The 26,416-nt window shown below is 38.3% G+C and overlaps 1 protein-coding gene across 9 annotated transcripts in view; it reads left to right on the top strand.

The window, feature by feature from the left end:
- TRIM23 (tripartite motif containing 23) overlaps positions 1–26,416 on the top strand; it is a 69,577-nt gene that overhangs the window by 33,311 nt on the left and 9,850 nt on the right. For 6 of the 9 annotated variants that reach the window (XR_005211477.1, XR_005211480.1, XR_005211479.1 and 3 more), the window contains 3 exons: positions 23,040–23,169; positions 23,682–23,792; positions 25,049–25,173. Coding sequence is in view for 5 of the 9 variants with exons in the window: in XM_037802144.1 (XP_037658072.1) it covers positions 23,040–23,169; positions 23,682–23,792; positions 25,049–25,173 (366 nt within the window). In the remaining 4 variants the exon portion in view is untranslated. The remainder of the gene's footprint in view (positions 1–23,039; positions 23,170–23,681; positions 23,793–25,048; positions 25,174–26,416) is intronic. The other 3 variants (XM_037802143.1, XM_037802146.1, XM_037802145.1) reach the window with 3 other exon arrangements.

Here is a 26,416-nt window from a genome sequence, read left to right as displayed (position 1 = left end):
AGGTTGTTGGAATTTTGATTGGGATTGCATTGAATCTGTAGATGAGTTTGGGTAGAATCGACATCTTAATGACATTTAGCCTTCCTATCCATGAACATGGAATATTTTTCCATCTTTTAAGGTCCCCTTCTATTTCTTTTAGTAGAGTTATGTAGGTTTCTTTGTATTGGTCTTTTACATCTTTGTTTAAGTTTATTCCTAGGTACTTGATTTTTTTAGTTGGTGTTGAAAATGGTATCTTTTTCTTGAATGTCTCTTCAGTTTGTTCATTTCTAGCATATAGTAGCATTACTGACTTGTGTGCATTAATCTTGTACATGTCCTGCTACTTGCTAAATTTTTTTGTTAGTTCTGGTAGGTGTATTGTCGATTTCTCAGGGTTTTCCAGATATGAGATCATATAATCTGCAAACAATGACAGTTTTACTTCTTTCTTTCCAATTTATGCCTTTTATTTCTTTGTCTTGCCCGATTGCCCTGGCTAGCACTTCTAGCACAATGTTGAATAACAGTGGTGATAGTGGGCATCCTTGTCTTGTTCTTGATCTTAGAGAGAGGGGTTTCAGTCTCTCTCCATTGAGTACTATGGTGGGTGTGGGTTTTTCACATATGCTCTTTATCATATTGAGGAAGTTTCCTTTAATTCCTACCTTCTGAAGTGTTTTTATCAGAAAGGGGTGTTAGATTTTGTCGAATGCTGTTTCAGCGTCTATTGAGATAATCATTTGATTTTCTCTTTTGATTTGTTAATGTGTTGTAATACCTTGATTGATTTTCTTATATTGAACCATCCTTGCATGCCAAGAATGAACCCCACTTCGTCATGGTGTATGATTTTTTTAATGTCTTTGGATTTGATTGGCAAGTATTTTGTTGAGAATTTTTGCGTCTATATTCATTAGGGAGATTGTCCTGTAGTTTTCCTTTTTTGTAGCATCTTTGCCTGGTTTTGGTATTAGATTGATGTTAGCTTCATAAAATGAGTTAGGTAGTGTTCCATTTTCTTCAATGTTTTGAGAGAGTTTAAGTAACTTGGTGTCAGTTCTCTTTTGGAAAGTTTTGTAGAATTCCCGTGTGAAGCCATCTGGCCCTGGGCATTTATTTGTAGGAAGCTTTTTGATGACTGATTTAATCTCTTTGCTTGTGATTCGTTGGTTGAGGTCTTCTATTTCTTCTCTGGTCAGTCTAGGTTGTTCATATGCTTCCACAAAATTGTCCATTTCCTCTACATTATCCAGTTTTTTGCCATACAGTTGTTCATAGTATCCTCTTATATTTTTTTAAATTTCTTCATTATCCGCAGTAATGTCACCTTTCTCATTAATTATTTTGTTTATATGGGTCTTCTCTCGTTTTGATTTTGTCAGTCTAGCTAGGGGCTTGTCAATCTTGTTGATCTTCTCAAAGAACCAACTTTCGGTGTTATTTCTTCTCTCTATTGTTTTTTTGCTGTCTATGTTATTTATTTCTGCTTTAATCCGTGTCATTTCTTTTCTTCTACTTGGTTTAGGATTGGTTTGCTGTTCGTTTTCTAGCTTCTTCAGTTGCTCCGTTAGTTCTTTGATTTTGGCTCTTTCTTCCTTTTTAATATATGCGTTTATTGGTATAAATTTCCCCCTCAGTACCGCTTTTGCTGCATCTCATAGGTTTTGGTATGTTGTGTTCTCATTTTCATTCGTCTCTATATATTTAGCAATTTCTCTTGCTATTTCTTCTTTAACCCACTGATTGTTTAGGAGCGTGTTGTTTAACCTCCAGGTATTTGTGAATTTTCTAAGCCTCTGATGGTTATTGACTTCTAATTGTATTCCATTGTGGTCAGAGAATGTGCTCTGAATAATTTCATTTTTTTTAAATTTATTGAGGCTTGTTTTATGTCCCAGCATATGATCTATTCTGGAGAAAGTTCCATGAGCACTAGAGAAGAATGTGTATTCTGGTGATATGGGATGTAATGTTCTATCTGTGTCTGTTAAATCCAATTCATTCATCAGATTGTTTAGGTTTTCAGTTTCCTTATTGGTCTTTTGTCTGGTTGATCTATCTATGGGAGAGAGTGATGTGTTGAAGTCTCCCGCAATTATTGTGGACACATTAATTGCTTCCTTTAGTTTTGCCAGTGTTTCTCTCATGTATTTTGTGGCACCTTGATTGGGTGCATAAACATTTATGATTGTTATTTCTTCTTGTTGAATTGCCCCTTTTATTAGTATGTAGTGGCCTTCTTTGTCTCTCATAACATCCTTGCATATAAAGCCTATTTTATCTGAGATTAATATTGGTACTCCTGCTTTCTTTTTTTCTTTTTAAATTCAGTTTTATTGAAATGATATTCACATACTGTACAGTCATCCATGGTATACAATCAACTGTTCACAGTACGATCATATAGTTATGCATTCATCACCACAATCTATTTTTGAACATTTTCCTTATAGCAGAAAGAATCAGAATCAGAATAAAAAATAAAAATGGAAAAGAATACCCAAATCATCCCCCCCATCCCACCCTATTTTTTGTTCAGTTTTTGTCCCCATTTTTCTACTCATCCTTCTATACACTGGATAAAAGGAGTGTGATCCACAAGGTTTTCACAATCACACTGTCACCCCTTGTAATCTGCATTGTTATACAGTCATCTTCAAGAATCAAGTCTACTGGGTTGGAGTTTGGTAGTTTCAGGTGTTTACTTCTAGCTATTCCAATACATTGAAACCTAAGAGGTGTTATCTATGTAGTACATAAGAATGTCCACCAGAGTGACCTCTCGACTCCATTTGAAATCTCTTAGCCAGTGAAACCATTTCGTCTCATTTTGCATCCCCCTTTTGGTCAAGAAGATAGTCTCAGTTCCATGATGCCAGGACAGTATTCATCCCTGGGAGTCATATCCTGCGTTGCCAGGGAGATTTACACCCCTGGGAGTCGGGTCCCACGTAGAGGGGAGGGTACTGTGTTCACCTGCCGAGGTGGCTCAGTTAGAGAAAGAGAGGGCCATATCTGAACAACAAAGAAGTACTCAGGGGGAGACTCTTAGGTATAATTATATGCAAGTTTAGCCTCTCCTTTGACTCCTGCTTTCTTTTGGCTGTAGCTTGCATGAAATACTTTTTTCCATCCTTTCACTTTCAATTTCTTTGTGTCTCTGTGTCTAAGATGAGTCTCTTGTATGCAACATATTGATGGTTCATTTTTTTTTTGATCCATTCTGTGAATCTGTGTCTTTTAATTGGGGAGTTTAATCCATTTACATTCAACGTTATAACCGTGAGGGCATTTCTTGAATCAGCCATCTTATCCTTTGGTTTATGTTTGTCATATATATTTTTTCCCTCTCTCTATTAATATCCTTTAACATACCCATACTGAATCTCTGTAGTACTGAACTTTCTCCATGTCTCTCTCTCCTTTCTTTGTTTCTCTGTCTGTAGGGCTTCCTTTAGTATCTCCAGTAGGGCAGGTGTCTTGTTAGCAAATTCTCTGAGTATTTGTTTGTCTGAAGAATTTAAGCCCTCCCTGAAATTTGAAGGAGAGCTTGAAAAATTGGTTGGCAATTTTTCTCGCTCAGAATTTTTAATATGTCATGCCACTGCCTTCTTGTCTCCATGGTGGCTGCTGAGTAGTCACTACTTAGTCTTACGCTGTTTCCTTTGTATGTGGTGAATTGCTTTTCTCTTTCTGCTTTCAGAACTTGCTCCTTCTCTTCCATATTTGACAGTGTTATCAGAATATGTCTCGGAGTGGGTTTATTTTGATTTATTGTGTTTGAGTTCGTTGGGCATCTATGTTTTGCGTATTTATGTCATTTAGAAGTGTTCGGATCTTCTCCCTAACAATTTCTTTGAATAGTCTTCCTAGACCTTTACCCGTCTCTTCCCCTTCTGGAACACCAGTGAGTCTTATATTTGGATGTTTTATATTATCTATCATATCCCTGAAGTCCATTTTGATTTTTTCAATTTTTTTCCCCATTCTTTCTTTTGTTCTTTCATTTCCCGTTCTGTCATCTTCCACGTCACTGATTCGTTGTTCAGCTTCCTCTAGTCTTGTACTATGAGTATGTATAATGTTTTTAATTCGGTCAGCGGTTTCTTTAATTTCCTTAAGGTTATCTGTTTTTTTATTTACTCTTGCAATTTCTTCTTTATGCTCTTCTAGGGTCTTCTTCATGTCCTTTATATCCTGTGCCATGGTCTCATCATTCATCTTTAGTTTTTTGATAGTTGCTCCCAGTACTCTGTCTCCTGTGATCTTTTTATTTGGGTGCTTGGGCTTGGGTTATCCTTATCATCTGGTTTTTTTACATGCTTTAAAATTTTCTGTTGTTTTTGGCCTCTTGGCATTTGCTTAACTTGATAGGGTTCTTTTAGGATTTGTAGACCAATTAAAATCCTTATCTCTAATTTGTCAGATCTACAGCTTCGTGGAGTACACTTTCTCTAACCAGCAGGTGGCATCCACGAGCCACCTTTTCCCTGAAGCCAGTTCTCCCCCGCTTTGTTTTTGTGGTGAGTGGAGGTGTGAGTCTTGTGGGGTCCAGTTGGTGTCCCACGCTTGTGTGTGTAGTTGGTGTTGACCACCCTGTATATGGGACGTGTGTCTGGGCGGTCAGGGACGGGGGGTGGCTCTAACAATGGAATCTCCCTGGTGTTTCTGGAGATTTAATGCTGCTGCAATAGTCTAATCCTTCAGTTCAGTCCTGCCGTAGTTTGTCTCTGCTGCTGACCCACACGTCCTTGGGATTGGTGTATGGACCCTGAGACTTGAGAGTGGGTCCCTCTTCCAGGCTGTGCACCCCCTGGTCCTCTGTTGAGGGATGACTGTGCTATGTCAGAGGTGAGCACCATCCCCCCAGGGCAGTTCTGGGCTGCAGGATTGTGTAGGGAGGCTCCCAGTCTGCTGAAAGGATGGCTGAATGAGGTGTGTTAATTCACACTGCTCCACCTTCCCAACTCTGGGACAACCAGCTGAGGGTGCAGGGAAGGCTAATGTCCATGCCCAATTTTGTGGTGTGTACTTGTGTTATTGGAAGCACTTCCCATCACCCTGGGTTGTCTAGGGCAGCTCTGGGCTTTGGGGCTGGTGACGGTCAGGCGTGTTCCCTGTCTACCGAGATGATGGCTGTGAAAGGACGCCCCCCTTTTATTTCGAAGTTGTGGTGTTTAATGAATTTTCTCAGCACTGGACTTGTTGCCTTGTGTGTCAGAGCTCTCTTAGTTCTGTTCTTGTCTTTTTTTGTCCAAATTGCAAGTCTTTGAGGCTTTCTGTATTAGGCTTCTTAGAGTGATTGTTTTAGAAATGAGGAAAAGATAAGAACAATTAAAGGGAAAGGCCCTCATTGCAGGTCTAATGGGTTATTGAAATGCTAAGAGACAAGGCAATTAGGGCCATTAAGGAAAGGTCCAGGGGGCAGAGAAACCGGTTTTTCTACTGGATTTGCATATGAGCCTGAGTTGATCTGAGCTCTGCCTTTCCTCTTTCCATGTTCACCAGAACTCCAAAAAGCCTCCGCTTTTATTTTTGGGTTTTTCTTGCTGTTTTTGCTATCCCTGTCTCGTCTCCACCGGGCTGGTTGCTCCTGGTGTCTGGTCTCAGTCTATCTGTGATTGGAGTTTGGATCAGTAGAATGAGTTTCCGATAAGAGCCACAACTGCAGTTCTCTGTCCTCATTCCCAGTGCTGACGGCCCCTCCTCCCACGGGACTGAGCCTGGCAGGGAGGGGTGCGGGTCCCTTGGCCGTGAAAACTTACAGATTTCGCTGAACTCAGCAGTTCCGTGTGATCATCAGTGTTGTATGAAGTATGCCGAAAGTCAAATTGCTCTGCGGTGTCCGGTCCACGCAGTTCCTGGCTTTCTACCTGCTGCCCTGGATGAGTAACTAAAATGTCCACCTCACCACTCTGCCGTCTTGCCCCTCCCTCTCTCCCTCAGTTTTGAAGAACAGTTTTCCTGGATAGAGAATTCTTGGCTGGCAATTTTGCTCTTTCAATATCTTTAACATATTGTACCACTGCCTTCTTGCCTCCATGGTGTCTGATGGGAAATCAGCAATTAGTCTTATTTGACTTCTCTTGTTTGTGGTGAATCTCTTTTCTCTTGCTGTTTTCAGAATTTTCTCCTCTTTGGTATTTGACAGTCTGGTTACTGTGTGTCATGGTGTGGGTCTATTTGGATTTATTCTGTTGGGAGTAAATTGGGCTTCTTGGATTTGCATATTTATGTCTTTTGTAAGGGTTGGGAAATTTTCAGCCAGTTTTTCTTCAAATATTCTTCCTGGCCCTTTTGCCTTCTCTTCTTCTTCTGGGACATCCAGGATGTGTATATTTGTGTGCTTTGTGTTGTCAGTCATTTCCCTGAAATGCTTTTCAAATTTTTTCCATTTTTTTTAATCAATTTATTCTTTCATCTGTACAAATTCAGTTCATCTGTCTTGTAGCTCACTGATTCTTTCTTCTGTCTCTTCAAATCTGCTGTCGTGTGTCTCCGGTATATTTTTAATTTCGTGTACAATATCTTTTTTTCTGTAACGTCTGTTATTTTTGTCTGTATTCTTTGAAATTATTCCTTATGCTCTTCTAGTGTCTTCTTAATATCCTTTATATTTATACACATTCACCTTCATTTCTTTGAATTGATTCGGAGATTTCTTATCACATTTTTGATTGGTTGTTCCAGATTGTGTATGTACTTCAATTTTTTGATCTGTTCCTTCGATTGAGGCATTTCTTCTTGAGTTTTAATATGCCTCGTGATTTTTTTTTTACTGTTATATGGTCATCTGATTATTTTGATGGGCCTATTCTGGGTTGATTTCTCTCTTATCTAGGATTCAGTTGTTGCCTGAGTTTGTATTAGGGCATTGCTTTGACAGTTGTGTCGTTGTCATTTCTCAGCCTGACAGCGACAGGTACCCATGCAGGGGGTATAGATCAGGTCTGATGGAACTTGGGTAGGGTCTCAGAGGCTCTGAAAAGCCCTGTAGTTCCCCTGCACTTTCCAACTTGCCCAGCAGTTGGTGCTGTTTGTTGACTTAGGCTTCCTCAGAAGCTGTTTACCTCCTGGAACCCGGGGAAGTATCTGACTGGGCAGGGCTGAACTGCGGGTTTCCTTTGGCCTCACTTTGCTGGCCAAATTCTGGTTCAGTATGAAGCTGTGTCCCCCTACTTTACTTGTTGCAGAGGATTCCTCCTGCTGCCCTAGAGTCCAGCCATCCCCCACGCAAGGATTGGGCCTCCAGCTGCTGTTTTCCTTAAAGGTAGTGGATGGGCACCAGGACCTAGGGCTGGAAATAAAGTCTCTGTCCATGTTTTCTCAGACTCTTTGTCACTCACTGACCTGGGCCTTGAAATGTCCTTCCCTGTCCCCTGGGTTCCCAAGCTGTTGATATGGGTAGTTTTTTCCCGGCTCCTTGCTGCTTTTAGGGTAGATTTTGCTGTTCCCTCCCTGATTTTCCATTTTGGAAGCTCTTCCTTGCTGCCCTTTTGTATTCCACCCTCTCCAGCTGCTTAAATCCTGCCATGTCCCTGTGTGCTTGGGTTTCTGTGTCTGGATATAGGTGGGCATCTGTCTCACCGCTGTGAGAGATTTTATAGTCTTTCTCCCTGGTGGTAGGTGGGAGGGATCTCAGCTGCTGCCTCTTGGAACTTCCTAAGCTGGGTGGGACCAAGTAAGCGGGAGGGGAGAGGACTGGTTCATCCGAAGAGGGAGTTTCCTACCTGATATTTTTCTCTATTTTCAAGTCAGCATTTGTGGTATCCATTTCCAGTCTATATCTTCCTCCAGAGTTCTGAACAAGTGAGAAATGTCCCATTTTCAACTGATTCTGTCAGGAGATATTTTCAGTAGTTGTTTACATCGCCATGTTAATTATGTCACTCCTCTTTTTTTTTTTTTAATTGTTCTCTATCTCATTTATCTCTTATTTCCTTCCTTCTGTTTTCTTTGTGCTTAGTTTGTTGTTCTTTTTCTAGATCCTCTTCTTTTGAGGTAAGGTCTATGATTTGAGATCTTTTTTCTTAGGAATTTAGAGCTATAAATTTCCCTCTTACCACTGCCTTTGCTGCATCCTATAAGTTTTGGTATGGTATGTTTTCATTTACATTTGCCTCAAGGTATTTCCTAATTTCCCAAATGATTTCTTCTTTGGCCCATTGGTTGTTCAATAGTATATTGTTTCCATGTATTTGTGTATTTTCCACTTTTTCCTCTGATACTGATTTCTACCTTCATTCCGTTGTGGTTGGAAGATTGATTGGATGATTTCAATATTTTTTAATATATTGAGACTTACTTTGTGACCTACCATATGGTTTATGTTAGGTCTAGATGGTTTAGAGTATCATTCAAGTTGTCTATTTTCTTGTTGATTTAGCTGTTCTATCCATTATTGAAAGTAGTGTAAAGAAATTTGTTAATGTAGAACCGTCTTATTTTTTCTCCTTCAAATCTGTCAATATTTGTTTCTTATACTTGGTGCTTTGCTGTTATGTTCATATATATTGATAATTGTTATTTCTTCTTATTGAATCGATACTTTTATTAATGTACAATGAACTTCTTTGTTCCTAGTAACAATTTTTTACATAAAGTCTGTTTTATCTGATACTCTTACAGCTACCCCAGCTCTCTCTTGCTTCCTAATTGCATTGTATATTTACTCCCCATCCTTTCGCTTTCAACCTACTTATGTCTTTGATTTTAAGATGAGTCTCTTGTAAAAGAACATATAGTTAGGGTCATGTTTTTTAATCCATTCTGCCAATCTCTGCTTTTTTTACTGGGGAGTTTAATGCATTTACATCTAAAGTAACTACTGATTATGTATTTCATTTCTTTTTCCATTTTGCTATTTTGTGTTTGTAAGTCATACCTTTTTTGACCCTCAATTCTTGAGTTAATATCTACTTCTATATTTATTTAGCTTTTTGTATTGTCCCATTTTGAGACCCTTCTCATTTCTTTCTGAATGTATTTTTCATGTATTTTCTTTGTGGTTACCATGGGGTTAAAATTTAACATCTTGGAGGCGGGGCAAGATGGCGGACTGGTGAGCTGTATGTTTTAGTTACTCCTCCAGGAAAGTAGGTAGAAAGCCAGGAACTGCATGGACTGGACACCACAGAGCACTCTGACTTTGGGCATACTTCATACAACACTCATGAAAACGTGGAACTGCTGAGATCAGCGAAATCTGTAAGTTTTTGCGGCCAGGGAACCTGCGTCCCTCCCTGTGAGGCTCAGTCCCGTGGGAGGAGGGGCCGTCAGCTCCGGGAAGGAGAAGGGAGAACTGCATTGGCAGCCCTTATCGGAAACTCATTCTACTGATCCAAACTCCAACCATAGATAGACTGAGACCAGACACCAGAGAATCTGAGAGCAGCCAGCCCAGCAAAGAGGAGACAGGCATAGAAAAAAAACAACACGAAAAACTCCAAAATAAAAGCGGAGGATTTTTGGAGTTCTGGTGAACATAGAAAGGGGAAGGGCAGAGCTCAGGCCCTGAGGCGCATATGCAAATCCTGAAGAAAAGCTGATCTCTCTGCCCTGTGGACCTTTCCTTAATGGCCCTGGTTGTTTGTCTCTTAGCATTTCAATAACCCATTAGATCTCTGAGGAGGGCCCTTTTTTTTTTTTTTAATCCTTTTTTCTTTTTCTAAAACAATTACTCTAAGAAGCCCAATACAGAAAGCTTCAAAGACTTGCAATTTGGGCAGGTCAAGTTAAGAGCAGAACTCAGAGAGCTCTGAGACAAAAGGCAATAATCCAGTGGCTGAGAAAATTCACTAAACACCAGAACTTCGCAAGAAAAGGGGGGTGTCTGCTCACAGCCATCATCCTGGTGGACAGGAAACACTCCTGCCCATCGCCAGCTCCATAGCCCAGAGCTGCCCCAAACAACCCAGTGTGACGGAAGTGCTTCAAATAACAGGCACACACCACAAAACTGGGCGTGGACATTAGCCTTCCCTGCAACCTCAGCTGATTGTCCCAGAGTTGGGAAGGTGGAGCAGTGTGAATTAACAAAGCCCCATTCAGCCATCATTTGAGCACACTGGGAGCCTCCCTACACAGCCCAGCAGCCCAGAACTGCCCTGGGGGGACGGGACCCACCTGTGACATAGCACAGTCGTCCCTCAACAGAGGACCCGGGGTGCACGGCCTGGAAGAGGGGCCCACTTGCAAGTCTCAGGAGCCATACGCCAATAACAAGGACTTGTGGGTCAGTGGCAGAGACAAACTGTGGCAGGACTGAACTGAAGGATTAGACTATTGCACCAGCTTTAAAACTCTAGGATCACCAGGGAGATTTGATTGTTAGTGCCACCCCCCCTCCCTGACTGCCCAGAAACACGCCCCATATACAGGGGAGGCAACATCAACTACACACGCAAGCTTGGTACACCAGTTGGACCGCACAAGACTCACTCCCCGACTCACCAAACAGGCTAAGCAGGGGAGAACTGGCTTGTGGAGAACAGGTGGCTTGTGGACGCCACCTGCTGGTTAGTTAGAGAAAGTGTACTCCACGAAGCTGTAGATCTGATAAATTAGAGATAAGGACTTCAATTGGTCTACAAATCCTAAAACACCCTATCAAGTTCAGCAAATGCCACGAGGCCAAAAACAACAGAAAATTATAAAGCATATGAAAAAACCAGACGATATGGATAACCCAAGCCCAAGCACCCAAATCAAAAGATCAGAAGAGACACAGCACCTAGAGCAGCTACTCAAAGAACTAAAGATGAACAATGAGACCATAGTACGGGAGACAAAGGAAATCAAGAAGACCCTAGAAGAGCATAAAGAAGACATTGCAAGACTAAATAAAAAAATGGATGATCTTATGGAAATTAAAGAAACTGTTGACCAAATTAAAAAGATTCTGGATACTCATAGTACAAGACTAGAGATAGTTGAACAACGAATCAGTGACCTGGAAGATGACAGAATGGAAAATGAAAGCATAAAAGAAAGAATGGGGAAAAAAATTGAAAAAATCGAAATGGACCTCAGGGATATGATAGATAATATGAAACGCCCGAATATAAGACTCATTGATGTCCCAGAAGGGGAAGAAAAGGGTAAAGGTCTAGGAAGAGTATTCAAAGAAATTGTTGGGGAAAACTTCCCAAATCTTCTAAACAACATAAATACACAAATCATAAATGCTCAGCGAACTCCAAATAGAATAAATCCAAATAAACCCACTCCGAGACATATACTGATCACACTGTCAAACACAGAAGAGAAGGAGCAAGTTCTGAAAGCAGCAAGAGAAAAGCAATTCACCACATACAAAGGAAACAGCATAAGACTAAGTAGTGACTACTCAGCAGCCACCATGGAGGCGAGAAGGCAGTGGCACGATATATTTAAAATTCTGAGTGAGAAAAATTTCCAGCCAAGAATACTTTATCCAGTAAAGCTCTCCTTCAAATTTGAGGGAGAGCTTAAATTTTTCACAGACAAACAAATGCTGAGAGAATTTGCTAACAAGAGACCTGCACTACTGGAGATACTAAAAGGAGCCCTACAGACAGAGAAACAAAGAAAGAAGAGAGAGACTTGGAGAAAGGTTCAGTACTAAAGAGATTCGGTATGGGTACAATAAAGGATATTAATAGACAGAGGGGAAAAATATGACAAACATAAAAATAAAATAGGCTTTATATGCAAGGATGTTATGAGAGACAAAGAAGGCCACTACATACTAATAAAAGGGGCAATTCAGCAAGAAGAAATAACAATCGTAAATGTCTATGCACCCAATCAAGGTGCCACAAAATACATGAGAGAAACACTGGCAAAACTAAAGGAAGCAATGGATGTTTCCACAATAATTGTGGGAGACTTCAACACATCACTCTCTCCTATAGATAGATCAACCAGACAGAAGACCAAGAAGGAAATTGAAAACCTAAACAATCTGATAAATGAATTAGATTTAACAGACATATACAGGACATTACATCCCAAACCACCAGGATACACATACTTTTCTAGTGCTCATGGAACTTTCTCCAGAATAGATCATATGCTGGGACATAAAACAAGCCTCAATAAATTTAAAAAGATTGAAATTATTCAAAGCACATTCTCTGACCACAATGGAATACAATTAGAAGTCAATAACCATCAGAGACTTAGAAAATTCTCAAATACCTGGAGGTTAAACAACACACTCCTAAACAATCAGTGGGTTAAAGAAGAAATAGCAAGAGAAATTGCTAAATATATAGAGACGAATGAAAATGAGAACACAACATACCAAAACCTATGGGATGCAGCAAAAGCAGTGCTAAGGGGGAAATTTATAGCACCGAACACATATATTAAAAAGGAAGAAAGAGCCAAAATGAAAGAACTAATGGATCAACTGAAGAAGCTAGAAAATGAACAGCAAACCAATGCTAAACCAAGTAGAAGAAAAGAAATAACAAGGATTAAAGCAGAAATAAATGAAATAGAGAACAAAAAAACAATAGAGAGGATAAATATCACCAAAAGTTGGTTCTTTGAGAAGATCAACAAGATTGACAAGTCCCTAGCTAGACTAACAAAATCAAAAAGAGAGAAGACCCATATAAACAAAATAATGAATGAAAAAGGTGACATAACTGCAGATCCTGAAGAAATTAAAAAAATTATAAGAGGATATTATGAACAACTGTATGGCAACAAACTGAATAATGTAGAAGAAACGGACAATTTCCTGGAAACATATGAACAACCTAGACTGACCAGAGAAGAAATAGAAGACCTCAACCAACCCATCACGAGCAAAGAGATCCAATTAGTCATCAAAAATCTTCCCACAAATAAATGCCAAGGGCCAGATGGCTTCACAGGGGAATTCTACCAAACTTTCCAGAAAGATCTGACACCAATCTTACTCAAACTCTTTCAAAACATTGAAGAAAATGGAACACTACCTAACTCATTTTATGAAGCTAACATCAATCTAATACCAAAACCAGGCAAAGATGCTACAAAAAAGGAAAACTACCGGCCAATCTCCCTAATGAATATAGATGCAAAAATCCTCAACAAAATACTTGCAAATCGAATCCAAAGACACATTAAAAAAATCATACACCGTGAACAAGTGGGGTTCATTCCAGGCATGCAAGGATGGTTCAACATAAGAAAATCAATCAATGTATTACAACACATTAACAAGTCAAAAGGGAAAAATCAATTGATCATCTCAATAGATGCTGAAAAAGCATTTGACAAAATCCAACATCCCTTTTTGATAAAAACACTTCAAAAGGTAGGAATTGAAGGAAAATTCCTCAACATGATAAAGAGCATATATGAAAAACCCACAGCCAGCATAGTACTCAATGGTGAGAGACTGAAAGCCTTCCCCCTAAGATCAGGAACAAGACAAGGATGCCCACTGTCACCACTGTTATTCAACATTGTGCTGGAAGTGCTAGCCAGGGCAATCCGGCAAGACAAAGAAATAAAAGGCATCCAAATTGGAAAAGAAGAAGTAAAACTGTCATTGTTTGCAGATGATATGATCTTATATCTAGAAAACCCTGAGGAATCAACGATACAGCTACTAGAGCTAATAAACAAATTTAGCAAAGTAGCGGGATACAAGATTAATGCGCATAAGTCAGTAATGTTTCTATATGCTAGAAATGAACAAACTGAAGAGACACTCAAGAAAAAGATACCATTTTCAATAGCAACTAAAAAAATCAAGTACCTAGGAATAAACTTAACCAAAGATGTAAAAGACCTATACAAAGAAAACTACATAACTCTACTAAAAGAAATAGAAGGGGACCTTGAAAGATGGAAAAATATTCTATGTTCATGGATAGGAAGGCTAAATGTCATTAAGATGTCAATTCTACCGAAACTCATCTACAGATTCAATGCAATCCCAATCAAAATTCCAACAACCTACTTTGCAGACTTGGAAAAGCTAGTTATCAAATTTATTTGGAAAGGGAAGATGCCTCGAATTGCTAAAGACACTCTAAAAAAGAAAAACGAAGTGGGAGGACTTACACTCCCTAACTTTGAAGCTTATTATAAAGACACAGTTGCCAAAACAGCATGGTACTGGCACAAAGATAGACATATAGATCAATGGAATCCAATTGAAAATTCAGAGATAGACCCTCGTATCTATGGCCGACTGATCTTTGATAAGGCCCCCAAAGTCACTGAACTGAGTCATAATGGTCTATTCAACAAATGGGGCTGGGAGAGTTGGATATCCATATCCAAAAGAATGAAAGAGGACCCCTACCTCACCCCTTACACAAAAATTAACTCAAAATGGACGAAAGATCTCAATATGAAAGAAAGTACCATAAAACTCCTAGAAGATAATGTAGGAAAACATCTTGAAGACCTTGTATTAGGCGGCCACTTCCTAGACTTTACACCCAAAGCACAAGCAACAAAAGAAAAAATAGATAAATGGGAACTCCTCAAGCTTAGAAGTTTCTGCACCTCAAAGGAATTTCTCAAAAAGGTAAAGAGGCAGCCAAGTCAATGGGAAAAAATTTTTGGAAACCATGTATCTGACAAAAGACTGATATCTTTCATATATAAAGAAATCCTACATCTCAATGACAATAGTACAGACAGCCCAATTATAAAATGGTCAAAAGATATGAAAAGACAGTTCTCTGAAGAGGAAATACAAATGGCCAAGAAACACATGAAAAAATGTTCAGCTTCACTAGCTATTAGAGAGATGCAAATTAAGACCACAATGAGATACCATCTAACACCGGTTAGAATGGCTGCTATTAAACAAACAGGAAACTACAAATGCTGGAGGGGATGTGGAGAAATTGGAACTCTTATTCATTGCTGGTGGGTCTGTATAATGGTTCAGCCACTCTGGAAGTCAGTCTGGCAGTTCCTTAGAAAACTAGATATAGAGTTACCATTCGATCCAGCGATTGCACTTCTCGTTATATACCCGGAAGGTCGGAAAGCAGTGACACGAATAGATATCTGCACGCCAGTGTTCATAGCAGCATTATTCACAATTGCCAAGAGATGGAAACAACCCAAATGTCCTTCAACAGATGAGTGGATAAATAAAATGTGGTATATACACACGATGGAATACTACGCGGCAGTAAGAAGGAACGATCTGGTGAAACATATGACAACATGGATGAACCTTGAAGACATAATGCTGAGCGAAATAAGCCAGGCACAAAAAGAGAAATATTATATACTACCACTAATGTGAACTTTGAAAAATGTAAAACAAATGGTTTATAATGTAGAATGTAGGGGAACTAGAAATAGAGAGCAATTAAGGAAGGGGGAACAATAATCCAAGAAGAACAGATAAGCTATTTAACGTTCTGGGGATGCCCAGGAATGACTATGGTCTGTGAATTTCTGATGGATATAGTAGGAACAAGTTCACAGAAATGTTGCTATATTATGTAACTTTCTTGCTGTAAAGTAGGAACATGTTGGAATTTAAGCAGTTATCTTAGGTTAGTTGTCTTTTTCTTACTCCCTTATTATGGTCTCTTTGAAATGTTCTTTTATTGTATGTTTGTTTTCTTTTTAACTTTTGTTTTCATATAGTTGATTTAAAAAAGAAGGGAAAGTTAAAAAAAAAAAAAAGGAAAAACAAGGAAAAAAAAAGATGTAGTGCCCCCTTGAGGAGCCTGTGGAGAATGCAGGGGTATTAGCCTACCCCACCTCGATGGTTGCTAACATGACCACAGACATAGGGGACTGGTGGTTTGATGGGTTGAGCCCTCTACCATAAGTTTTACCCTTGGGAAGACGGTTGCTGCAAAGGAGAGGCTAGGCCTCCCTATGGTTGTGCCTAAGAGCCTCCTCCCGAATGCCTCTTTGTTGCTCAGATGTGGCCCTCTCTCTCTGGCTAAGCCAACTTGAAAGGTGAAATCACTGCCCTCCCCCCTACGTGGGATCTGACACCCAGGGGAGTGAATCTCCCTGGCAACGTGGAATATGACTCCCGGGGAGGAATGTAGACCTGGCATCGTGGGACGGAGAACATCTTCTTGACCAAAAGGGGGATGTGAAAGGAAATGAAATAAGCTTCAGTGGCAGAGAGATTCCAAAAGGAGCCGAGAGGTCACTCTGGTGGGCACTCTTACGCACACTTTAGACAACCCTTTTTAGGTTCTAAAGAATTGGGGTAGTTGTTGGTGGATACCTGAAACTATCAAACTACAACCCAGAACCCATGAATCTCGAAGACAGTTGTATAAAAATGTAGCTTATGAGGGGTGACAATGGGATTGGGAAAGCCATAAGGACCACACTCCACTTTGTCTAGTTTATGGATGGATGAGTAGAAAAATAGGGGAAGGAAACAAACAGACAAAGGTACCCGGTGTTCTTTTTTACTTCAATTGCTCTTTTTCACTCTAATTATTATTCTTGTTATTTTTGTGTGTGTGCTAATGAAGGTGTCAGGGATTGATTTAGGTGATGAATGTACAACTATGTAGTGGTACTGTAAACAATCGAAAGTACGATTTGTTTTGTATGACTGCGTGGTATGTGAATATATCTCAATAAAATGAAGATAAAAAAAAATTTAACATCTTTAATCCATTAGAATCACATTTGCTTTGATACCAAGTTAACTTGAGTAACATACCCGTACACTGTTCCTATACCCCTTCATCCCCACCCACCTTTTTGGTGCTTGCTACGAATTATATCTTTATACATTGTATCTCCAAAACCATAGATTATCATTACTTTTTATGCATTTGCATTTTAGCACCTAAAAGTAGTAAGTAATGGAGTTACATACCCAAAAAGTACCCTATAATTGTTCTGGTTTGCTAATGCTGCTGTTCTGCAAAATACCAGAAAAATATTGGCTTTTATAAAGGAGGTTTATTTGGTTATAAAGTTACAGTCTTAAGGCATAAAGCATCCAAGTAAGGCATCAACAACACGGTACCTTACTGAAGGATGGCCATTGGCATCCGGAAAAGCTCTGTTAGCTCGGAAGGCATGTGGCTGGTGTCTGCTTGCTCCCACGTTGCGTTTCAAAATGGCATTCTCTAAAATGTTGCTCTTGGGGTGTTTTGTCCTATCTTAGCTGCAGCTGCTCTCCAAAATGTCACTCTCAGTTGCTCTGTGGTCCCTCGCTTTGTGAGCTCTTTTTATAGGACTCCAGTGAACTAATCAAGACTTACCCTGAATGGGCGGGGTCACATTTCCATGGAAACATTCACCCAAGAGGTCACACCCTAATCAAAGATGTCACTCACAGTTGGGTGGGTCACATCTCCATGGAAAAACTCAGTCTGAAGGTTCCAATCTAATTAACACTAATACGTCTGCCCCCACAAGATTGTATAAAGAATATAGCTTTTTCTGGGGGATATAATAAATACAAACCAGCACAACAATAGTACTGGAATTTACAATTACCCACATAGGCACCTTCACCAGAGTTCTTTATTTCTTTATGCCACTTTGAACCACTATCTATTGTCCTTTCCTTTCAGTCTGAAGAACTCCCTTTAACGTTGCTTGTAGGGGAAGTATACCAGTAATGAACTCCTTCAGCTTTTGTTTATATAGAAATGTCTTAATCTTCCTCTCATTTTTAAAAGAAAGGCTTGGTCAATATATAATTTTTTATTGGCAGTTGTTTTGTCAGCACTTTAGCCTTCTTGCCTCCGAGTTTGTCATGAGAAATTTGCAGTTAATATTATTGGGATTCATTTGTATATAACTCATTACTTTTCGCTTGTATCTTTCAGGACACTCTCCTTGTCCTTGGATTGAACAGTTTGAATACTCTGTGTTTAGAATTAGTACTCTTTGAATTTATCCTGTTTGGGGTGCATTAGCCTTCTTCAGTGGTGCATATTCATGTTCTTCATTCTATTTGCGAAGTTATGTGACATTATTTCTTTAAATATTCCTTATGCTTCTTCCCCGCTTTCTCTCTTCTCCTCTGGGTCTCCCATAATCCATATATTGGTACACTTGATGGTGTCCCTCAGGTCTCTTAGGCTCTGTTCACTCTTTTTTATTCATTTATTTTTTTGCTACTCGACCTGAATCATTTCAGTTGTCTGTCTGCAAGTTCAATGATTTTTTTCTTCTGCCACCTCCAATTTGCTTTTGAAATCTTGTACAGAATCTTAAATTTTAACCATTCCATTCTTCATTTCCAGTATTTCTGTTTAGTTCCATTGAGAATCTCAAAGAGATTAATTATCGTATTGTTCATTCATTGTTTTTCTCATATCCTTTAATACTTTGTCTGTGTTTCCCTTTATGTCCTTGAGCATATTAGGATCATTTTTTTAAAGTCTTTTTCCAGAGAGTGCAAACTTTGGTCCTCTTCATTGATTGTTTCTGGATTTTTATCTTGTTCTTTGTATGGGCTGTCATTTCCTGTTTATTTGATTCTCTTGTAGTCTCTTGTTGCACACTGTAAATTTTAGGATTTTAAAGTGTTAACTCTGCTATTCACTCTCCCAGCTGTCTGTTCCTTTTGTCTTGTATTCAGCTACTGATATAACAGAGATTTATTTGAGTTCTAGTAGCTAACAGAACAAACCAATGCAAAAAAAAAAACACCTTTCACAGTCTTTGCAGATTGGCTCCAATTAAGATTAGCTAAAGGCAAAAGTGAAGTCCAGGTCGTCTTTGCCTTTTCTGAGTTTGCGTGTTTTCCTGGCCTTGTGCTCTCTTTCTTGTAGCCATAGGAATCCCCACATTTATATAAATCATTATATAAATGATTTACCTATGAAATAGACATCCTTCCTCCATACACACATCCGAGGTGCTCTGTTATATCTTTTAAAACTGGTAATCCTTTGTCCCATACTGCTTTGACTTAGTTGTTTCTTATACTTCTATAACTGTTTGCAAGCTACTTCTGTCTGCAGGGCAAGTTTTGGAAGGATGAGCCAGAGAAGAGTTTTCTGGTTCATTGTTTCATGCTGCCACCTGATAGACTGTCATGTACATACTAGTACCCCATATGTGCGTAGGGCTTCATCTGGAACAGTGCCAGTGACCCATAATGGGAACACAAGCTTGCTCTGCACTGCTTGGGTGGGATTAGAAGAAGGGCCAGCAAGGGCCCCAAGGGCCTCTATTGATTTTTAAAGTACATTTTCTTGATTTGGCACTTGCTTAGTTTCAGGAAACATTTAACTCTTTTCTGGAGTTTTGAGGAAGATGGCTCTGCCAGTTTTTGCTAGTTGTTGAAAGATTCTGTGGGGGAATCAACACCCTGGAACACCCTATGCTGCCATTTTGGGCAGCCTGAAGTCCTTGTAAAGTTCGTCTTCATGAATTTTTTTTTTTTTTTACTTTTAATGTTTACCAAAATTGGTGATATAGTTATGTTTAGATTCATTAATACAGAATTAATTGATCATAATGATAACTCAACCCAGAAGAATTATTTTTAAAACTTAGGTTCTTGTAGTTAGAAATTTTAAGAAGTTTTCTTTTTTGTAAGTATTTTGCAGGGAATAGGGTGATTAAAGTCTTCTAAAAAAATCTCCATATTAATTCCTTAAGGTAAAATTCTATAGAGGACATAGAATGGACAGACAATTTCAAAGCAAAAAAGGGATAAAATTTCCTACTGTTATCAGCATTTAGATCCAGTTGGATACATTTAAAAGTGATATAACTGCATTTTAAAAATCATCAGCATTTATAATCCTGGCAACTTCATCTTTTGTAGCTATTAAACTTATAAAAAATTTGAGATGTCAACTTAAAATTTTTTGAGAGGTTATGTAATTTTTTAGAATTTTTTGAGGTATATACAAATAACAGAATTTTGAAGACTACTGTTAGAAACCATTAAAGGAGTTCGGATTTTTTCTTAAAAGTTACCATTTGAAGGGTTTCCATTGTGAAATGACACAATCAGATTTGCATTTTAGAACAATCATTATTTTTGAAAATGGATTGGTAGAGTTCCCTAGAGGTTACTAGAGGACAACTGAGACCAGTTAGAAGACTGTTAAAGTGATCTGAAAGAAAGGTGATGATGGCCATAGGTATAATAGGCATATAGAGAGGTGAATGAAGTGAAGATATTAGGTGGGTAATGGCTAATAATTGAACAACTGATAGTATATGAAGGGTAAGGTAAAGAGAGAAGGCAAAATTGATGGCCAGCTAGCTGGATGGTGATGTATTCCTGAGCAAGGGAAGACAGAAAGAAACAAAAGGGGATGTGTGATGAAATTTTGTTTTGGATATTTTGAATCTGTTGGAATGAACACCAATGCATTAAAATCTAAAAAGGTTTATCTATGTAGTGTGTAAGAAAGCCACCAGAGTGACCTCTCGACTCCATTTGGAATCTCTCAGCCACTGAAACTTTGTTTCATTTCGCATCCCCCTTTTGGTCCAGATGTTCTCAATCCCACGATGCCGGGTCCAGATTCATTCTTGGGAGTCATATCTTGTGTTGCCAGGGAGATTTACACCCCTGGGAGTCAGATCCCATGTAGGGCGGAGGGCAGTGAGTTCACCTGTTGAGTTGGCTTAGCTAGAGAGAGAGGCCCACATCTAAGCAACAAAGAGACACTCAGGGGGAGACTGTTAGGCACAATTTTAAGCAGGTTTAGCCTCTCTTTTGCATTAATGAGCTTCATAGGACAAGTCCTGAGATAGAGGGCTCAGCACACCAAACTGCCAGTCCTCAATGTTTGTGAGAACATCAGCAACAATCCAGGTGAGGAAACCGAACACCTCTGCATTTTCCCCCAGCTCCTCCAGGGGGGCCCTGCATATATATTTTTATTCTCTGCCCAAATTACTTTGGAATGTGTCGCTGCTTCACACTAACCTATACAGACCTACCAGGTCTCACTTCCTATTCAAAGTTTCATGTAATTATGAAATTTGAACAAACTGTATGAGTTAAATTGTTCAGGAAATACAGATCCTGCACCAACTGAACATCTCTTCCCAGGTCTCACATGGAAGTTGAAGTTTTAAAACACAGTCAGTATCGTCCTTTACCCTCTGGCCTGATTTGCCTTAGTTCTAACCAGATCTGCTTCATTCATATCTCTAATTGAAGTCTGGACTCTTTTTCAGCTTTTTTAGCAGTTGCTGTATGCGCTAATACTGACATTCATATCTGCCAAGTTCTAGCTCTGAGTTTCAGGTGTCACACAGACACCCAAAGTTCCAGGGATTGATAAAGTTATACACAAAAGGATCAGCATCTCAGAATCTGGAGATAGCCCTTACAATTCAGGAATGGATGTGACTGCTGTAAGAGCTTACAATCTAGGGACCATTACAATAAACGTTCCCCTGATAAGCTGTGCTCTGATTCAATTCTGAGTTTATACATTATAGTTAGTCCATATTGGGGGAATTAAAGTGTTTGCCTTTGCTTCTGGCATAATTCACTCAAAATGCTGTCTATAGGATCCATTCACCTCGTTATGGGTCTCACAGCTTCACTCCTCACAGTTGCTCAATATTCCTTTGTATGCACACACAACAGTTCACTATTCTGTTCCTCAGTCTATGTATCCTTAGGCCACCTCTGTCCATTGCAAATCATGCATACTGTCTCCATGAACACCAGTGTGCAAATGTCCATTCATGTCCCTGTGCTCAGATCCTCCAAGTTTATGCCCCACTAATGAGGTTGCAGGACCTTATGGCAACCACATACTTAGCTTCTTGTGGAACCACCACACTGTCCTCCAAGAAGGCTACACCATTCTGTCTCCTGACCAACAGAAAATACATATGTCCCTCTCTCCATGTTTTGTCCAGTACTTTTATCCCTAGTTATATTTTTCCCTGCAATTTTATAGAGCTATATTCGCATACCATTTAATTATCCACAGTGTACAATCAGTTGTTCATGGATCATCATTTATCACCAGTCAGCACTTAAACATATTGATTACTACGAACAAAAGGTATCTGGCAAGTAGTTAATTATTTCCTAGGCTTAAGACTGGACTAAAGGTGTAAATGTGGGATCCATCATCTTACAGAGGATAGTTGAAGCTCATGGGAATAAATGAGTTAGTATGAGAAGTGGTCCTTGTATAGACCCTTAAGAATACCAGTGTTTAAAAGGTGGATAAAAGGAGTATGTGAAGGAAGAGAAGGAACATTCAAAAAAATGAAATGAAAACTAGGGAAATATGATACCATGAAAACCAAGAAAATAGTTTTCAAAAGAAAGGAAAGTAATAATTGCTGACACTTGTATAGCCCCTACTATATGCCAGGAATTATTCTAAGATCTTTTACATATATTCTTTTAAATTAGTCCTTGCAAGAATTCCATGTAAATTTGGTGCCATGTATGTTCGTAACAGCATTATTTGTAATATCAAAAAATCAGAGATGACCTAACATCTGTCAGTTGGGGATTGGCAAAATTGTGGTTCATGGAATATAATGAGGCCATTAAAAGAAAAAAAGTAGGTCTGTATGTATTGAAAGGATTCCATAATATACTGTTGAATGAAGAAATCTAGTTTTAGTGTATGTGTATGGTTTTGTTGTTTTAAAAAATGTTTTTTTAAAAAATATATTTGTGTTGGGTGTGTTGTCTAATGTGTGCATAGCAAAGTGTGTGTAGGGATAAATATCAAATTGTTAACAATGGATATTACCAGGAAGTGAGCAGCAATTTTCATTTTTAATTTATATATTTCCTCCTATTTTGAGTTTTTTAGTACAGCATAAAAATTTGTTTTTTAAAGAAGATTTGGTTGAGCTAGAAAATCTGGAAAAATTAAGTGGGTGTGTGTATTTTTTAACCTATAAAAAGATGAGGTGTAGTCAGTTATGCTGAGGAGAGATTTAGCAATGGGAAGGCAAATTCATGTCTAAGAAGATCAGGTTCAAGGGATGTGGGGGACTACAACCCAGATTATAGTATGTTAATGAATAAGTTGGAGATGAAATAATTAATGAAGTTATATTATAAATAAGGAGAATAGTATAAATGCTAATACTTTCTAACTCTATGTCAAAATAACAAGATTTAAAACAATTTTAAATTACAGGACAACAGAGTTCACATTGGACCAAAAATGGAAATTCGAGTTGTTACTTTAGGATTAGATGGTGCTGGAAAAACTACTATTTTGTTTAAGTTAAAACAGGATGAGTTCATGCAGCCCATTCCAACAATTGGTAAGTATGAGTGTTGCTTTTTACTTTAATGGACATTTTATAGACAAAGTCTAGCTTTTAGTTAAGTTCTCAGGGTCTGATTTGCTGCAGACCCATGGAGTGGGCTCTTTTCTTGTTTCAAGACACTAGCATTTCAGTGGCTGTGGGACTGAAATGTGGATGGTGGAATAGAAAGGAAAAGAGTATTTGTAGGATAGTAGGAAGGAATAGAGGATTAGTGACCCTGGCTGATATGAGGTGTGGAGGTGGTAGTGGTGTAGAATAGGCACGTTCTTTGCTTCCAAGGTCCTAAGGACCCTGATGGAAGTTTAGAGCGTTCACAGTTGTTAAAGGTATAGATTCCCCATGTAGATTTATTAGGAGTGGAGTTGGTTGGGCAGCAGTAGATAATGCTATATGCAGATAATTTGTAAGTCACAGTTGTAACTAGGGGGTTGCCTGTGGTGTGTCACTCATTATAAATATAAATGCAGTATAAAAGTATATATATTTTTTTTTTATTAAAAAAACAGGATTTAATGTGGAAACAGTAGAATATAAAAATCTAAAATTCACTATTTGGGATGTAGGTGGAAAACACAAATTAAGACCATTGTGGAAACACTATTACCTCAATACACAAGGTAAGAATGAAAAATGGACATTTTAATTTTTCAGATTTTTAGGATTCCAGTTTTCAGTACACCAATTTAACTAGCAAAGCAGATATTTGAATACTGATTAAATACTTGACTATACGTTTAAATATTGGTGGTTAGCCCTATATATTTTTAAAATTGAGGTGGAAAGAGTAGATGTACTTGTGGTTTATTTCATGATAAAACCATGATTATAGCGTGAAAACCATACTTAGATATGTAGGCACGTAAGAGTACTAACCTCTTCTGCTCTTGACAGTTAAAGTATATTATTATTGGTCATATGGGTATAATCACTGACAATATGGTGGTGTACTGACTTGAATTTGTTGTCTATGGTTCTGCTGCTCAGTTTGATATACAAAATCTCTCAATAGCTTTACTTCTTCATTTCCATTCCCAAATGTTTATTATCTTCAGAAGAACTGACATTGACTTGCTTTTGACAAAGTTGTGTTTATATCACATATATTCCATCTAACTTTTAGCATATTCACATTTGGGCCTCATTGTACATTTTTGCCTCCTACACCCCAACATGAACCTTATTTTCATTCCACTTGTTCCATATGTCATCCCACTTTCCACCTAGACAGAAGACTAGATCATTTTTTTTAATTTGGGATTTTTAATATTAAGTTCAATAAAAGCCAGTGATTAATGGGGAAAAGTATAATCTTTAATACAAGGAATAATCGAAAGTGCTGCAGATGGTTTAACCTAGAGAGAATACAATGGAGAGACAAAGATGGTGATATTTTTATATTTGAAAGACTATCTTTTGGTAAAGGAAGTAAAGTAGCATGAGTAGGTAGAAGATCATGAGAAGCATGTTATTAAGAAAAAAGTATTAATTGATAAAGACAGCAACTTGTGTTTGGCTTGCAGTTGTTGTAAATCCGTGTTATAGATGGGGAAACTAAATGTCTTTTGAAGTTGTGTGAACTACTTTATTATATCTGTTAAGTAGTGGCAGAATTAAGTGAATATGTCCTTTAGTTATTGCTAGATGCTTCTACAAATACAAGGTGGCCTTTATGTGAAAATAGTGACAGTAGACAAAGCCTAACCGTAATATAAGTCCTTAAAATATTTGATCCATTTACTGAAACATAACAAGTGACTAATTGTGTGTGTGTGTGTGTGTATATATATATGTGTGTGTGTGTGTGTGTGTGTATATATATATATGTGTGTGTGTATATATATATACACACACATTTGTTTTTTTTTTTTGGTAGCTGTTGTATTTGTTGTTGATAGCAGTCATAGAGACAGAATTAGTGAAGCACACAGTGAACTTGCAAAGTTGCTAACAGAAAAAGAACTCCGAGATGCTTTGCTCCTGATTTTTGCTAACAAACAGGTAATATGTTTACATCTCAGAATATATATTTTAGTAGTTTTGTGCATTCCATGTCATAAGGTAACTGGAAAGGTTTCAAAAGAATCAATTCAAGAGATATTTATGAAGTTTATGCTGTGTTTTGTGAGCTTTGTGGAAAATGCTGTGCTGGGTACTTCCCTGTAGTTTACAGAAAGAAATATGGTAGTTAATGCTCACCAGAAGCTCCTGTGTAGATGTCTGAACATATATGTAAATGTATGTGAGATTCTAATACAGAAAAGACTGGTAAGTAACTTCAGTAATTTTAACAAAGTTTCATGGGAAATTAGGAAAGAGAGTTCTAAGATTACATCTTGTAAGATTTGTAAAAAGTAAGATTTGATTGAATGTTTAATTATAGTTAAGACTGACTCAATATGTGAAGGAAAAATTCATATTGAGTCAAACGTAAAATTCATATTGAGTCAAAGGTAGAGAAAATAAGGGGTGTTTTTGGGGAGCATCAAGCAGAACTATTTATGATGGGAAAGTAGTAGGATGAAGAAAATCTAGAATTGTGAAGGCCTGAGAGAGCCAGATTCAGAAATTTAGGTTTTATTCTATTAACAGGAGAATCATCAAAAAGTTTTTGGACTAGGAAATGATAAGCTCATATCAGTGTTTTAAGACTGCAATTCTGGGGGTAGCATGTAGAGTGAATCAGAGGGTAAGGGACCGAAATTAGGGAGATGAAGTGAATTTTGGTGGTAATTCAAGTGAGTGAGTTCAGATACTGCATTAGAGGAGTAGAAAGGTGGAAGCAGATTGAAGAGACTTTGTGGAGGTACAGTTGTTAGAATTTAGTGACTGAATGGGGAGGATGAAGGACAAAGAGTAGCTGAAGATTCCTAGATCTTATGTCTAAGGTGGTAGGAGTATGGGGACACTTTTAAGTGAAATAGAGGGGCTTAGACAGCATAGGCAGGGAAGAGTAGGATGAAGAATAAAGACTTTCCCCCTTAATTAAAAAAAAAGAGCAAACTATTCAGAACTGATACATTCAGCCTTACTTATGAGTAAAGACAAGCAATAAGCCAAAGTGAAATACCGTTTTCCACCTATCAAGTAAAAAATGTTTGATAATTCTTGGAGACTTACATACACTGTTGGTGTGGTTATTAAGTTGATATGTTTTCTTGGAGGGTAATTTGGCAATACCTGCCAAAGTTTCAGATGCATTACACCCTTTTTACCCTGCAATTCTATCTGTAGTAATGTATCC

Source organism: Choloepus didactylus, chromosome 13 (assembly GCF_015220235.1).
Source record: "Choloepus didactylus isolate mChoDid1 chromosome 13, mChoDid1.pri, whole genome shotgun sequence".
NCBI lineage: Eukaryota > Metazoa > Chordata > Mammalia > Pilosa > Megalonychidae > Choloepus > Choloepus didactylus.
The sequence above is the reverse complement of the archived record's forward strand: the minus strand, read 5'-3'. Positions and strand labels throughout refer to the sequence as shown.